Source organism: Hypanus sabinus, chromosome 1, assembly GCF_030144855.1.
Source record: "Hypanus sabinus isolate sHypSab1 chromosome 1, sHypSab1.hap1, whole genome shotgun sequence".
Lineage (NCBI taxonomy): Eukaryota > Metazoa > Chordata > Chondrichthyes > Myliobatiformes > Dasyatidae > Hypanus > Hypanus sabinus.
In genome coordinates, this window is record NC_082706.1 from 164151488 (window position 1) to 164168369 (window position 16882).

General features: G+C 38.1%; 1 protein-coding gene across 7 annotated transcripts in view; it reads left to right on the top strand.

Annotated features, from left to right (window-relative positions):
- dtna (dystrobrevin, alpha) overlaps positions 1-16882 on the top strand; it is a 186975-nt gene that overhangs the window by 155557 nt on the left and 14536 nt on the right. For all 7 annotated transcript variants that reach the window (XM_059980402.1, XM_059980411.1, XM_059980419.1 and 4 more), the window contains 3 exons: positions 1775-1871; positions 8513-8678; positions 10896-10985. In XM_059980402.1, coding sequence (XP_059836385.1) covers positions 1775-1871; positions 8513-8678; positions 10896-10985 — 353 coding nt within the window. The remainder of the gene's footprint in view (positions 1-1774; positions 1872-8512; positions 8679-10895; positions 10986-16882) is intronic.

Here is a 16882-nt window from a genome sequence, read left to right on the forward strand (position 1 = left end):
GCCACTGAACTCCTTGCATCATGATATCCACTGATTTCTCAATATGTATTTGAAAAGTCTTCTGGTCTCTGTGACTCAAAGCATTTGCTTGTTCTACACCTCCTCCACCAACGTCATCAATATAGCATTGGAAAATTATGAGCTCACTCCCATGTTGAGTTATGCTTTCTAACAAATTGCCATCCCTTCACATCCAAAATGATGTGCCTGCTGCTTTTAAAACAGTAAAATTCAATTTCAACTGCCCCAAGCTAATCAAAGTGCAGACTTGTATTAGTGATAAGATGATTAATGACAGCAGAGTTATTTCAATGTGTAGGCAGAATTATTTCCAGTACCATTTGAAAGGGTATTGATTAATCACACCTTACAATCCCAGCATCTATTGTCAAATACTTTCCAATTTAGCCCTTAATGTACCAAGAGCAATTCCCAAAAAATAACAGCTTCTGTTAAAATGTTAGTTCTCTGCAATATGTTTAAAAACCCGCTGTATCTTGCCAACTTTTCCTAAATTATAAGTTCCTGTGCAAGTCGATGAAAATGGTTTTAACTCCAGCTATACACTCAAAATGCTGGAGGAATTCAGTAGGCCAGGCTGCATTGAGGAAAAGAGTATTGTCGACTTTTCAGGCTTAAACCTTTCAGCAGGGCAGGTTTCAGTCTGCAACGTCGACTGTACTCTTTTCTTAGATACTGAGTTAGATACTTAGAGACTGCTGAGTTCCTCTGGTGTTCCTCTTCCAGCATCTGCAGATTTTCTCTTGTTTTTAACTCCAGCTACTTGACTGAAACAAGGGGAGAGGGGACATGTAAAATTGACTGATTACTTACCTAAACCACATCATCATTTGCTAGGTTCCTATTTTCACTTAGTATAATGACCATTTACATATCTGCAAAATCACCCTTATCTCATAAAGCCTTTATTTGTACCTGACTTGATTTTTAAATTGGCTTTAAATACAATCATACCACAGATCAGGGTGAGAAGAAGCACATCATTTTAACTTTCAGTATTGAAACAGAAAGAGAATAGAGAGAAGAGGGCTTATCTGGGACACTCAAGTAAATCTTGTGCTTCAGTGCTATTTTTCGCCCCATTGATTGTCTCTCTACAGCCTTCAGGCTTGGCAAATCTAGACCACTTCTCTTCCAGAAAGAAAGCAAAGTTAACTAAGTGTGATTTACATTGGCTCATTCATTTATTTGTCTCATTTCATGTGAAATTAACTCAACAGCTCAGTTTCTACCTGAAAACCCTTGGGCAGTTAAAACCCACATTGACAATTTGAGAAATTAGAACTTTACACAATATATAAAATTTTATCTAGACTTTGGCACTTGGACCTAATTCCTCATGCCCAATGTTAATTGGAATTGATAAGCAATAATATAACACTTGAAAAACAGACACGTTATTTGCAAGCTTCCAAGGATTCACCAAGAAGACATGAGGAAAAGATTGCCCTATTTTGAACTTCTGGATCAAGGTAAATCTGATTGTACTCATGACTAAAAAACAAATTTAAAATGTTCAGATCAGAGAAAAACTCTTGTACCTTCATCTTGATATATTTGGAATGTACCTAAATATTAGAATAAACTGTAGAATATGTTGATACTAGAGAAAAAAACTTAGCTACAAACATTCTTTGAATAATTGAGACAACCTAAACTTGTTTATTTTGTTGCTAACAAAAACTGTCAGATCCTGCAGAAGTTAATGGACACATGTTAGATTAAAAGTTAGTTCTTGATGTACACTTCACAGGCAGCGAAAAGACGAATTAGAACAGAGGATGTCGGCACTGCAAGAAAGCCGCCGAGAGTTAATGGTTCAACTGGAGGGCCTGATGAAGTTACTGAAAGTAAGGTCATTCTATGAGAAAATTAACAAATGTAACAAATTAATGTCATGAATATTCCTCTTCACTTTCTAGTTTTTGGTCAATTTTTAAAATAATTAAATGTAAACAGCAAACAGCTATCCAGTTAGAAAGTTAGGAATATGAAGTTTAATTGACACATGTAGGTCAATAGATTTCTTTTCTTTATAATCTCTAGCCTTGAATGTAGCAGATTTGGAAAGAGCTATAGGCAGGGAACCTTTTTGTTGCTAATCCTAATTTACTACTGTTATGTTGTTGGATGCACATCTCAGAGAAGAAATTTCAAAGCCATCCTCAAATTTTTTTGTCTCATTTTGTTCATGTTTGTTTTAATAAATATATGCTATTACCTGCAGGATAGGAAGCTGCTCTTATGAAACTGAATGATGTGGAACAATTAAGGAATTATATGAACTTATATGAATTATATGAAACTTTATCTAAACACTTGGTTTTTAAACTTTTGAATAGGAAGAAGAAATGAGACAGGAAGTAAGTTTCCTGAATCAACTTTGTTTTGCCCTCTGCTTGTGTTGTGTCTCAATAAAAATATGTTGTTTTTGTTGCAACAAGCTTTGTTTTCTGTGGCAAATGACGCTAATGTACCTGAACTTCTAAAGATCAGATTTGATGAATCTACTGTATTTATAACTAACCGCTTGTTTTACAATAGACAATAGACAATAGGTGCAGAAGTAGACCATTCGGCCCTTCGAGCCTGTACCGCCATTTTGAGATCATGGCTGATCAAGTACTATCAATACCCGGTTCCTGCCTTGTCCCCATATCCCTTGATTCCCCTATCCATAAGATACCTATCTAGCTCCTTCTTGAAAGAATCCAGAGAATTGGCCTCCACTACCTTCCGAGGCAGTGCATTCCAGACCCCCACAACTCTCTGGGAGAAGAAGTTTTTCCTTAACTCTGTCCTAAATGACCTACCCCTTATTCTCAAACCATGCCCTCTGGTACTGGACTGTCCCAGCATCTGGAACATATTTCCTGCCTCTATCTTGTCCAATCCCTTAATAATCCAAAGTTAGAAGATTACAGATTACAGATATATTGAAATATTCCTTCAGCTCATTGAGTCTTTTCTATTGAATATAGCATTGAATATACCATAACTCCATATGGTAACAAGTTTACATTTAATATTCTGTTTTCTGGCTGTTCAACATGAACTACTACGCATGCATTGTGATGAATTGAATTTTTCTTCAACTGATTGCTATATAAGTCTGACACCCCTTACTTTTTCAGGTGTGTACCCAGAATTAAATTTAGCACAGTAGACTGGTTTTCCATTATTTTGGGGGGAAATGGCAAAAGAAAATAATTTGCATGAATGTGTGGTTTTAAATATTGATTCACCTGAAAACAATCTCAAGAAAAATATGAGAGTAAATAAAAATTCACCTACAATGATGATCCTTAAAAACTATTGCTTGAATGTGAAATGAGAAAATCCTTAGACCTATATTAATAATGCATCTTTATTCTAACCTTTTATCTGTGAAACTATCTCTCTTCCCAAGCTGCGTTTCTAAATTACATTCGTGAACATTTGTTGAACTTCCAATTATACATTGAAGCCTTTCCCAGAATTGTGTACCATTAAATTATGCTTATTTTGCAGTCAAATATTTTCAACATTCATACAAGATACATAAGTTGCATTCTTGATACATGTCTGAAAAAGCACCAGGATTTAGGATTACTTTGAAAAGCAATGCAAATCCCAATTTTATCAGCATCTCCTTTGATTTCTCTCTCAAGGAGCTCAATACTTCTTTACCTCTAATGCTGTTACCAGTCATTCAGCTACCTCCGCTGCCTCACCTCTTTCCTGCTGCTTAACAATGAAAATTTTACGTATCTAACTGTAAACCCAAACATTTTCCAGTGCTTGAATTGGTCCACAAGTCACTTGTATATTTCATTTGTAAGTCAAAATAAAGATAAAAGCTGCAGCTGCATTTTAAGATGCATTTCGACGTGCACATGAACAGGCAGAGAATGCAGTTATGAGGACCAGGTGCAGGCAGATAGTTTAGTTTAAATTAGCATCAAGATCTGCACAGACATTGAGGATAGAACGCCCTGTTCTTGTGCTGTACTGTTCAATGTTCTGTGCTGGAAATCTGAAAATACTGAAACACTCAGCTGGTCAGGCAACATCTGGAGAAAGAGAGTAAAGGTTTCAGATCCAGGATTCTTCCACTGCACTGTTTTTCTTTCCACAGGTGCTGTCTGTCCCGAATGTTTCTATCACTATAAGTTTTTGCCCTACATTTTATTGTTCATGATTCCCATCTGCTGCTCTCCAATGTCAGACTAATCTGCCTTCATGTCTCCCAAGCTGACTGATGGGTTTATGGCTTATTTCCTCTCTTCAGGTGCTCTGACCCTTGAAAGCAAAACCAGCTCCCAATTTTCTTGCATCTACTGTCTGATTGACAAATGGGGGTGTCCTAAATTAAAATGTTTAATTTTACAGAGTTGATCTCTTTGTAAGTCTCAGTGTGCAGAGGTAAATAACCTTTCTCACAACAAAGTGATATTTAAGTGCTGCAACAGACTACCACAGAAAAACTATGAAAGGCAACAGAAAATCTGTTAAAAATAATGATCCTCTATTTAATAATGGCCATGGTTGGCATAGATTTCTGTTGTAGCATTTGGTAGTATATTTCTGCTCAATTTGTTTTAACTGTACTGACTGCTGCACAGGTCTGATATCCTGTAAATTTCAAATGTGTATCTTCCCCAGAATTCCTCGCACTTCAAAATTCAGCAGAACTGCACCTTTAGAAATTGGGTGGGTGCAAATGCAAATTCAAATTCAGGATAGTAATAGCTGAACCTACACATCTGTAGTACATCCGCTGCAATTTTAAGAAATTTATACTTAAGTCTAAAATGAAAGCCAAATCAAAATTGAAACATTATAAACAGAATGTATAAATTAAAACATGTCAGTGTAAGATGTCTCATCCTCATCATATATAATGGTACCTGTCTTCTACTTACCTTGTACTCTTAGTGCAACCTCAGGGCTGCAGAATCCTGATCTCTGCAGATAACCTTGCAGGATGACCTCAAGCTGTTTCAGGTAAAGATAGCCCAGCCTCAGGCTGCAAATTCTCACATGAGTGACAGCAGTCTGGGCTTGAAAGAAAATGACAGTTACGGTGACAGGGTTAGGATCATAAATACTGTCATCCTGCCACATTTTCTGTTCCTTTCAATGGCTGTAATGATTTATCAAAAGACAGATCATCAAACTAGCCTGGCACAGTGCAAGCTCCTTAGAACATTGATTTCCAGTTATGATGCCAACCACCTGGGTTACTAAGGCATTGCTTGCAATCCGAGCTCTCACTGCATCACCCAAATGTTAGTTTTTTTTTCTTGTACTATTTTGGAAACAGACATCATCTATCAAATGCTTCATAGTGGAGGAGTTTTCCTGTATGCTAATGAAGTCCCATGCCATGCAGATCTATATATTACATGTAGTACCATACAGGAATAGTTAGATCAGTGTGTGCATTCAGATTGCAATTCAACCTATCTCTTCCATTTCCATTTTGCTCGGAAGAGTCCTTGGATATCTAAAAGGGAAAAGGCACAGGAACAACATTTTAATATGTGGAGTTGCAGTGGCAGTAAAGTAAAATATGTATGCTATCTGAATTGTTAAATTTGATGCAAAATTTATAGAAAATAGAGTAAGTAAGGTGCAAGAAAGATGATTTCCATATGAGGGTATTGTCAGCTTTAATGTTCTTTAACAGTGCTGCTGGCCATTAACTGTATACTAGCTGCTCTGGTAATAGCCAACACTTTGTCCTCATGGACAGTGCATTGTCCCGCACCAATAAGCCGTTGCTACTGCTGGTGCACACCAATCTGCAAAATGTTTGGATTATGAACCCATTATTTATGAATACATGAGGCTTGGAAAAGTAAATGTGAGTGTGTGATACATGTTAACTCTGCTGGGAATTAATTCTGACCAATCGAAATTGTAGTTGGATGAGTGATGGAGGTGTTCTGGCTTGAATGCTCTCTGAAGTTAGGATGAATTTGATAGGTTAAGGCATATGAAGGTTTATTTAATAACCTATGTATATGAGTTCATACAACTTTGTATGGTATTGTGTTCAGGTGCCCATGATGACTCCTGCCATTCATGTCCACAGATATCCCCAAACTTCTGTGTACTTGAGGAATTCCTGGGCCTCTTGAAACAATGTATATGTCCTCCTCTCCATCTCCTGAAAAATAGCTCCAAGTACAGCATCTGAAAAACCAAAAGATTACTGTTTGCTGTGTAACGTCAAGAGCCTTTTAAGAGCTTGCAGTCGCTTTCATAGTGCTCTCACTATATACCACCACTTTAATGCAAGTTAGCTCTAAGTGGGGCACACTACGCTCAGAATAAAATGCTAATGCTGCAGTTGCTATTGCCTACAGGCTGAAAATAGCATGAACAGGCACTGGCAATCTGGAATGTTGCTTGGAATGAGACAAAAGACAATTGATTAATTCAATATTTGCACTACAATAGCATTGCAGGTAGTGCACAGTTTCAGTAGCCTGGCTTCAATTCTGTCAGCTTGGAGTTTGCATTATTCATTCCATGACTGCAGGCCAGGCAGCATCTATGGAAAGGAGTAAACATTCGATGTTTCAGGCCGAGACCTTCATCAGCACTGATGAAGGATGACAGCCCAAAATGCATGGGCTGCATGGATTTGCCTCAGACACCTCATTTTTCCCATATTCCAGCTATCTGTGATTTATTAGTTAATTGCTTCTGCCGTTGCCCCTAGTATATGTAGAAAATCAGGGGGTGTTAAAGGGCATGTGTAAAAGTATAGATTAAAGGAAGTAAGTGGAGGAAGGAATTGATAGAATTGTTCAGAAAGCCAGTATTAATTGATGGGTTGAATAGTTTCTAATGATGGAAAGAATTCTTGCACATGTGTTCACCTGCTATCAAATTTAACTACTCTTGTATATTTCTTTTGAGCATTCTCATGATCTGCTAGCTTAGTCCCTATTAGTAACATTTTTAGTAAGGATCATCAGTGATGAATATGCTGTGAAGTTTTGTCTTCTGTGGAACAGACACCACAAATGGAACACATTTCTTGACATAATTTTTCTGGCTGTCCAAGATGTGACATTATTCACATCAGAAAATCTGCAGAATCTGGAAATCTAAGCCACACACACATAATGCTGGAGGAACTCAGCAGGCCAGGCAGCATCTCTGGAAAAGAGTAAACAGTTGGCATTTTGGGCTGACACCCTTCATCAGTCCTGATGACAGTCTCGTCCTGAAACATCGAATGCTTACTCTTTCTCATAGATGCTGTCGGGCCTGCTGAGTTCCTCTAGCATTTTCTGTGTGTGGCTTTATTCAATTTATTCTTTCTTCATCCTGGTACAACGTAGACACTTGTTTCCTTCTGGAAAATGGAAGCAAATGGGAAATTATTGACATTTTCGTCAATTTGCTTCTATTAAGGAGGCGCTGCTGAGTGTACCAGATGAGTTTGACCTAGGCAGCTTGGAGTTACCTCTTACTACTTCCTGAGTATTTTGCTATTCTGCCAGTATTGTGTTGGTGGGCTGTCATGTTCAGAAGTTCATTTGGCCTTGGTTGGACTAATAGATGCAACCTGATGCTAAAAGGTCTGAAGCACAACTTTCATCACAGCTTGGAAACTGTGAATCTGCTGTGATCTATTTTGTCTCTATTGTTTTGGGAATTATATCCTATACCCAGTGGTAAAGGAAATGCAAATTAGTGCGAACCCTCCTGATATCTTGGGACTTGCAGCATGATGTTGCAATCACTGTACAGATGCTGCAGATATTGCAAAGCTCCAGTTCTTTGGCTATATAACTTCCATGGTGCATTTTGCATTGAAAGCACAATGGTTGTTTTTAATTAATAGAAAAAAATGCACTCTGATTACTTTATTAGTTAACTCCTGTACTTAATAAAGTGGCTACTGAGTGTATGTCCATGGTCTTCTGCTGCTGTAGCCTATCCACTTCAGTATTGTGCGTTCAGATAAGTTCTTCTGCTCACCAGTGCTATAACATGAGATTATTTGAGTCCATGTCATCTTCCTAGCTGCTTGAACCAGTTTAGCAATTCTCCTCTGACCTCTTTCATTAACAATACATTTTCACCCATAGAACTGCCACTCACTGGGTGTTTTTTTTTTCTGATTTTGCACCATTCTCTGTAAACTCTAGAGTATTGTGCATGAAAATCCCAGGAGATCAACAGTTTCTAAAATACTGAAAACCACCCTGTCTGGCACTAACAATCATTCTACCATCAAAGTCACTTAGGTCACATTTCTTCCCCATTCTGGTGTCTGGTTTGAACAACAACTGAATCTCTTGACCATGATTATTTACTTTTATGCTTTGAGTTACCACATGATTGCCTGATTGGATATTTGCATTATCGAACTGATGTACAGATGTACCTGATAAAGTGGTGACGGGGTGTAATTTTGAAATGTTCCCCAGAGGGTGCCTTCTGTACAATCGGCACATACCTAGTAACATAATATTTTTCTTTTCAGACTCAGGGGGCAGGATCACCTCGTTCATCACCAAGCCACACCATTAGTCGATCAGTTCCTATTCCAATGCCAATCAGATCAACCTCTGCCTGTTCAACTCCAACTCATACACCTCAAGATTCATTGACGGGGGTTGGAGGAGATGTACAGGAAGCATTTGCTCAGAGTGAGTTATTCTCAAAACAATTTTTGAAAAAAAATTGTAGAAGAATTTGCCTTGAATTACATTTCATTTGATGCAAATTGCGTATGGGTTAATTTAAGAGCAGGATCTCCTAAACTTACTACAAAAGAGACAATAGCAATGATGATTGGCTGCTTTTATCGACTGAAGTAATGTATAGAGTTCTCGAATAGCTGATATAGGACCACTGTGCTTTTTGTTATAAATTACCTTTACTTGCATATACAGGGCAATATTTCAATTGTTGTGGATAATAGTAATATATAAAGGGACACTAACATAATAGTTATGTGGGTAGACAGCTAGTGGATGAAATTAACTAAGAGAATTTGCACAAAAATGAAATAATCAGGCAAAGACCTTTTTAAAAAAAGGCACAATTTTAAAGAGGGTACTAGAAAAGGACAGTTATCTGTATTTTAATTAAACCAAATAATAGACTGAGGAAACTGTTAAAAAGCATCTGAGATTCGAAGTGGTATCAACAGATGAATATTTAACAAAAAGAAAAAGAAAGGATGACACACTGTTGCATGTAGTGCAGCTGTCTCACAATGCCAATGACCTGGTCCTCAGCTCTGGTGATTTGTTCAATTAGAGCTTCTGATGTTGTGTGTGTGAAATTTGTACATTCTCTCTGTGACTACCCTGTGCTACAATTTGCTCACACGTCCCAAAGGTGTGCTGGTTATCAGATTAAGTGGCCACTTTATAACTCGCAGTGTAAGTATCTTGTGAGGAATTCAGAGTCGTGGAAATTGGCATGTGTAGGACAATAGGTTATGAAATAATGCGATTCCTCTGAGGGCTGACAAAGGCTCTTCAAGCTGAATGCCATCTTTCTACATCATTTTTCAAATATGAGAGGTTTGTCGAACATTTATAAAGCGCTGGTTTGGCCTCATTTTGGAATATACATAGTATTCATTTTTTGACAGATGATTTGGACCATTATGGCATTGGTTTCTGAGGATGCAGAAGAGATGAGGTGAAATAGTACCAAGGAAAAGGGACTTCACATATGTGGACAAGATGAACTTTATCATGACAGTCTACAATGAGATGATGAAAGCAGATTCTATAGTATTATCCTAAAGAGAAGGAAATAAATGTTAAAAGGGAAAAAAAGGTTCACAGGTTTATAGGTGGAGGGGTTGTAAGGTCAAGACACATACATGGTGTGGAGTTGAGCAAGTACCATGGATGAAAGGCATTTTTTATTGTGTTGTGTCAGAATCAAAATTAGGTTTATTATCACTGAAGTGTTTCATGAAATTTGTTGTTTTGTGACAGCAGAACATTACAAGACATAAAAATTACTCTGTTACAAAAATAAAAATACTATGTTAGAAAAATAAATAGTGCAAAAGATGAAAAATGTTCAGAAATCTGACAATGGAGGAAAAGAAGCTGTTCTTTAAACATTGGGTAAAGGTTTTCAGGCTCCTGTATCTGCTTCCCAATAGCAGTAACACAAAAGACACATGTCCTAAATGGTGAGAGTCTTTAATGATCGATGCTGCCTTCTTGAGGCATTGCCTCGTGAAGGTGTCCTCAGTGGTTTGAAGGATTGTGCCCATGATGGAGCTGGCCTGAGTCTACATTCCACTGCAGTCTCTTGTGATCCTGGCCATTGGAGCTTCCACACCAAGTAAGATGCAACCAGCCAGAATAGTCTCCACTGTAGAAACCTATAATAGTCTGTGGGGAAGTGCCAAATCTCCTCAAACACCTGATGAAGAAGAGACCGAGTTGCGTTTGCATCAGTCTATTGATTCTACAGTGGATCCTCCAAAATGTTGATGCGCAAGTATTTGAAACTGCTCACCCTTGCCACCACTGAGCCTCAAATGAGGACTGGTGTGTGTTTTCTCAACTCCCCCTTCCTGAAATCCACAATCAATTCTTCAGTCTCTCTGATATTCAATTCAAGGTGGTTGTTGTTGTAACACCACTTAACCAGCGAATCTATCTCACTTCTGTACACTTCCTTGTCGACATTTGGGATTCTGGCAAAGAAAGTGGTGTGATCAGATGCTATTTGAGCTGTGCTGAGCCACATTGTCATGAGTGTAGAGCACTAGAGCAGCATGAAGAACAGGAAATTGTTTTTTAAACCAATATAAACATTACTATATATATATATAAAATTGTAGCATTACTTGTCATCTCCTTTGTAAAAAAGTTGTTTTTTTGCAGGTTCCAGGAGAAATCTGAGAAATGACCTGTTAGTGGCAGCAGATTCCATTACAAATACAATGTCCTCTTTGGTAAAAGAGTTGAATTCAGGTATGTAATCATAATCAGTTCAGGTGACCCCTGCCTTGCGTAGTAGTGTATTCTTTGAAAAAAGGTCGTATTATGTTTTTCTATAATGTAAATCCATATCATCCATGCATGTGCCAAGAAACACATTTAAAAATAACATTGACTTATTTATGTTTATTCACATAAATTTCATAACAATGAATTTTATTCTGTATGGATAGTGTTTTCGTTAGTGATTTGAGATTTATGTATCACAAACTCCATAATTTGGGGGTTGCATATATGAACTGTTTCCACTGTAATTCACATGTTCTCCTAATACATTAATATTATTAGTCTTGTGATGAAAAGGAGATATGTGTTTTGATCAATCATGATAGATCTTTTACATTATGTTTCTTCTTTTCCCCATATCCCTTCAGTTTTTTTATGTCTAATGGGTGTTTCTGAACGTGATCAGTGACTGAGCTACCCTGTAGCTCTTTGGGTGGTGAATTCCAAGCTTCTTCACGCTCTAAATGAAAGAATTTTCCCTCCTTTCAGAAATGAATGGCTAGCCCTTTATTGAAAATTTTGCCTTTGGTACTTAATTTTTGGACATTCTATTTACCTTCTTCCACGAAAACTTGCATAATATACTTGTTTAATTCCCCTACCATTTTCTTATTCCCCATTATCTGTAGACTTTGTCTAAAGGCACCTTCATATGCTAGTTCTTTCTCTGGGGATTTGGGCATCACTGACAAGGCTAGTGTTTTTTGACATCTCTAATTGTCATTAAGCCCCTATCACAAATGCATGCCCTCTGGTATTAAAACATTTCAACCCTCGGAATAAGATACTGTCTCTCAGCCTCCACTGCTTTAGAGAAAACAACCCAGATTTGTCTAACCTCTCATAGTAGCATATGCCCTCTAATCCAGGCAGCATCCCGGTAAACTTCCCCAAGGCCTTGTCATCCTTCCTATAATGGGGCATCCAGAACTGTATACAATACTCCAGATGCTGCCTAACAAGAGTTTTATAAAGCTGCAACATAACTTCCTGACTTTTGAACTCACTGCCTCAACTAATAAAAATATGCGTGTCATATGCCCTCTTAACTACCCTTTCAACCTGTAACTTTTAACGTAGTTTCCGAATCTACCCAGTAACTTTGTCTTCTCTTCATAGTTTCATTTGTTTTGATTGATAACCAGAGTTTCAAGTTAAGCAGCATTCAAGCATTGTAAAAATTATATCCTATTGTTGTTCTAAACTAGGAATCCTTGCATAACAAGAGTAACAATTAACTCTTCATAGAACTAGAACTAAAATAATGTGTTCATGAGATAGTTTATCAACATAGTGACACGCACAACACGCTGGAGGAACTCAGCAGGTCGGGCAGCATCCGTGGAAACAAACAATCTATGCCAAGAAGCTGGAGACTACCCAGACGATATAAGAGGTGTTGCTCCTCCAACCTGAGTTTGCCCTCATCCTGGCAGTAGGGGAGGCCATGTATGGACATATCCGAATAGGAATGTGAAGCAGAGTTGAAGTGAGTGGCAACCGGGAGATCCTGTCTGTTGTGGCGGACGGAGCGGAGCACCTCATATACCGTCTGTGTAGTCTCCAGCCCCTTGGCATGAACATTGAATTCTCCAACTTCTGATAATTCCCTCCCCCTCCCTTCCCCCATCCTAGTTTCACTCTGCCTCCTCCTCCAGCTCCCCATCACGTACCTCATGGTTCTGCCTCCTTCTACTACTCATAGTGCTTTCCCCTTACATTCCTCCTTCACCTTTCCTGCCTATCCCCTCCCTGCTTCCCCTTGATCTTTCCCCTTACTGGTTTTTCACCTGGCACCTACCAGCCTTCTCCTTCCCACCCTCCCCCCACCTTCTTTATAGGGCCCCTGCCCCCTCCCTCTTCTGTCCTGACAAAGGGTCTGGTTGATTGCTCGTTTCCACGGATGCTGCCTGACCTGCTGAGTTCCTCCAGCATGTTGTGTGTGTTGCTTTGACCCCAGCATCTGCAGAGTATTTTGTATTTATCATCAACATAGTGACCTGGTAGTCCATTGTATATACATTCCAGGAATTCATCCTGTTCATTGTAGGTTTAAAGATAAAGATTTAAAGATTAGCTTTATTTGTCATACATGCACTGAAATATTGGAACACGGTGAAATACATTGTTTGCATCAAATCAAATCAGTGAGGATTGTGCCATGCGGTCCACAAGTGTTGTCATACTTCTTGTGCCAACATAGCATGCCCAGAACCCTAACCATACATTTTCAGAATGGGAGAGGCCACCAGAGCATCTGGAGGAAACCCACACTGTCATGGCAAGAACATATAAACTCCTTGCAGGCAGTAGTGGAATTGAACCTCGGTCACCAATGCCATGCTGATGTAATCTGCCCAGTCTATATCTAGATTGAAAACTCACATGATTTTTTTTTTTAATCCCTGTTATATACACTCTGATTTTCTCATTTACACTTGCTCTACATCACAACTACTGTCTGGAAGCCTGTAAGTAACAAGGGCAAGCATTTCTTCAGTGTTCTACCTATGCTAATTGGCTTCAGTCAAATTGATTCTTGTTATACACCAGGACTGGCTGAGATACTACCCCTTCTAACTATTGATGTCATCTCCATCATCAGCATGACTCCACCTAATTTTCTATTTAACCTGTTTTCTAAATCTCTAGTACTCTAGAAAATTTAGTTGCTAGCTTTGGCCATCCTGCAGCCATATTTCTGTATTGGCAATTGACATTTGTGCTGTTAATTCATTCACCTTGTTACAAATGCAATATTTATTTGATACAGTCCCTTTAAATTAATCTTTTGGCACTTGTTGATGCACTGACCTTATTGATCACATGAATAATTTTTCTTCCTGATTGAGCTTTTATGTCAGCAATGCAACTTCCCTCACTCATAAACAAGAAATTCTTCAGTTGCTGGAAGTCAAGAGTTTGCCTCACATTGAATTTTTTTCATATCCTTTTCATATTCTTTTTACAAAGTACAGAAAAAATACAGTGCACTCTGATACATGGAGTTGCAATTTCCTTGCAGTTGCAGGCCAGGCAACATCTATGGGAAAGAGTAAACAGATGGATGAAGGGTCTTGGCCTCAAACATCAATTGTTTACTTTTTGCCATCGATGCTGCCTGGCCTACATAATTTTTCCAGCATTTTGTGTGTGTTGCTTAGATTTCTGGCATCTGCAGATTTTCTTATGTTTGTGCAGTTTTCTTTTGGCCATGATACAGGTCCTCCTCAGTTTTTAGGCAGAATTCTGATCCTGAGAACTGTTTGTGAGTGGGGAAGCACAGCCGTAAACTCAGTTCCCAGGAGGCAGTAGAGCTGGGAAATCCATTCTGCTGATTTTCAAAATATTAATTTGGGCATTCATAACCTGGAGAAGACCATCAGTACTTTTAAATGTATTGTCTCAGGAAAATGCATGGACATATTCAGTAAATTAAATTCAGTGAGTTGATGAGGCACTGTTGTATCTACGATCGAACAAGGATGTTATGGTAGAGCACGGTATAGTGAGAGGTTCAGTATGGTGTTCTCTGCAGCAAAGAGCAAGAATCTAGAATAATGTTCCCTACCCTGTGCCACAGTTCAGGGCATCTGCTCAAGGCTGGAGAGGAGCTTGCAATGGGATGGGAAACATCCAGTGATTACAGTGTATGTAAGTACATATAACATAAAAGAGATTCTGCAGAATCAATATGAGTAGTCAAATGCCAAATTAAGAAGCAGAGTCTCAGAGATAATAATCTCAGTGTTGTTAATTGATCCATGTTAAAAGTGGCAGAGGACAGATAAAATTGAAGAAATTAGTGCAAAGATCGGTGAACAGAAGTGAGGTCTGCATTCTGAGGCACTGGAACTGCTACTAGTGAAAGTGGGGACTGCACCATCAAGATGGTCTACACCTGAACCAGCCTAGGTCTGGTGTTCTCATGAGGTACATGACTCGGAAATCACACTCCGGGTGTGATTTTAACCTAAATAGTCATAGTGAGATATCTAGGTTGGAAGGAAGTGATAAATCAAAAAGTTGACTCAAGGTAAGAGAGAAAAGTGCCAACATGGGAAGTGATAAAGTAACTGTGACAGGAAGGAATTGAGAGTACAAATCCAAGAATAAATTAGCAGCTGAAACTATATGTTACAAGCAAGAAGAAAGGGCAAAATGAAAAGCTGTGAACTGAAAGTGCAAATAGAACGAATAATTATGGTCTAATAGCTATTACAGGGGTATAGCTACAGGATGAATATTGAAAGGTTCATGACATTTAAGAAATACAGAAAAAGAGGAATGAAGCAGGAACTGCTCTGTTAATTATCATGTCTTCACTCAATGGAGAGGGGTGTCCTATGTTCAGCAATGCAAGAAAAATTAATTTGGTTGGAGATTTTTAATAATGAAGGAATTTGTGGAAGATTTTGTGAATGTAACCATGTGGTAGGATAAAATAAGAAGTTCAAAATAAATTTAATCTCAAAGTACATGTATATCAGCATATACAACCCTGAGAATAATTTTCTTGTGGGCATAGTCAATAAATCTATAACAGCATACTAGCATAATAACTGTAATAGAATCAATGAAAGTTCACACCAACTTGGATGTCAAACCAGTGTGCAAAAGAGAACAAGCTGTGCAAATACAAAAAGAAATAATAATAATAAATAAATATTAAATAGTGAGAACATGAGATGAAGAGTCCATAAAAGTGAGTCCATAGGTTGTCGGAACATTTTAATGATGAGATGTGAAGTTGAGTGGTTTACCCCTTTGGTTCAAGAGCATGACGTTTGAGGAGTAAAACTGTTCCTGAACCTGGTGGTGTGAGTCCTGAGGCTGCTGTAATTTACCTATTAATATTACTCTACTAATAACACATTTTCTGGACAAGAGTAACTGCAATCTATAGCCTGAAAATTAAGTTTCTTTGTTTTATTGCTGCCTGAAAGGAGATAAACCTCAAGGTACACATTCTTTGATAGTCAATGTATTTTGAACTTGGAATTGACCTCACAGTAAAAGAGAGAAGAATAGATCAAAGACAAGATTTTTGAACAAATGAAGGTATTTACCTGTATGGAAAGCAGATATGGTTAAAGAGACTGGCAAATTAAATTTAGGGTTTGGTCAGCCAAGATATGGTGAAAAAGCATTAAGGATACATGGAATACATAACAAAATAGAAAAATGTTCCAAAGGAAGGACCTGGAACAAATGACTTAAAGAAAAGGAATATAATTATGTAGAACATTGAACAGTACGACACAGGAATAAACCATTTTGCCCATCATGCCTGCGCTAACCATGATATAAATCTAAACTAAGCCCTTCTGCCTGCACATGGTCCATACTCCTCCATACTCTGTCTGTTTATGTGTCTAAATAACTCTTAAATGTCATTGTGGTATCTGCTTCTCACACTTCCTCTGTTTCAGGCACCTAACATTTTCTGAAACAGAATCAGATTTATTGTCATTGACATTTCACATGAAATGTGTTGTTTTGCAGTAACAGTACAGTCTAGACTTAACATCTATAAGTTACAAAAATAAATAGTTCAAGAAGAAGGAATAACGAGGAAGTGTTCATGGACTGTTCAGAAATCTGATGGCAGAGTGGAAGAATTGTACTTCATGTGAAAAACTTGCCTCTGACATACCACCTCCCTATACGTTCCTCCAACCACCTGAAAATTATGCCCTCTTGTATTAGCCATTTCCAACCTGGAAAAAAGGCACTGGCTGTCCATTTTTTCTAAGCCTCTTTTATAATTAAAGATGTTGATCCTCTTCAGCACAGTGTCAGTATAGAGAATTTAAGAAATTGAAAGAGAGGGAAGAATCTGGGAAAATTACAATTATGAAGTG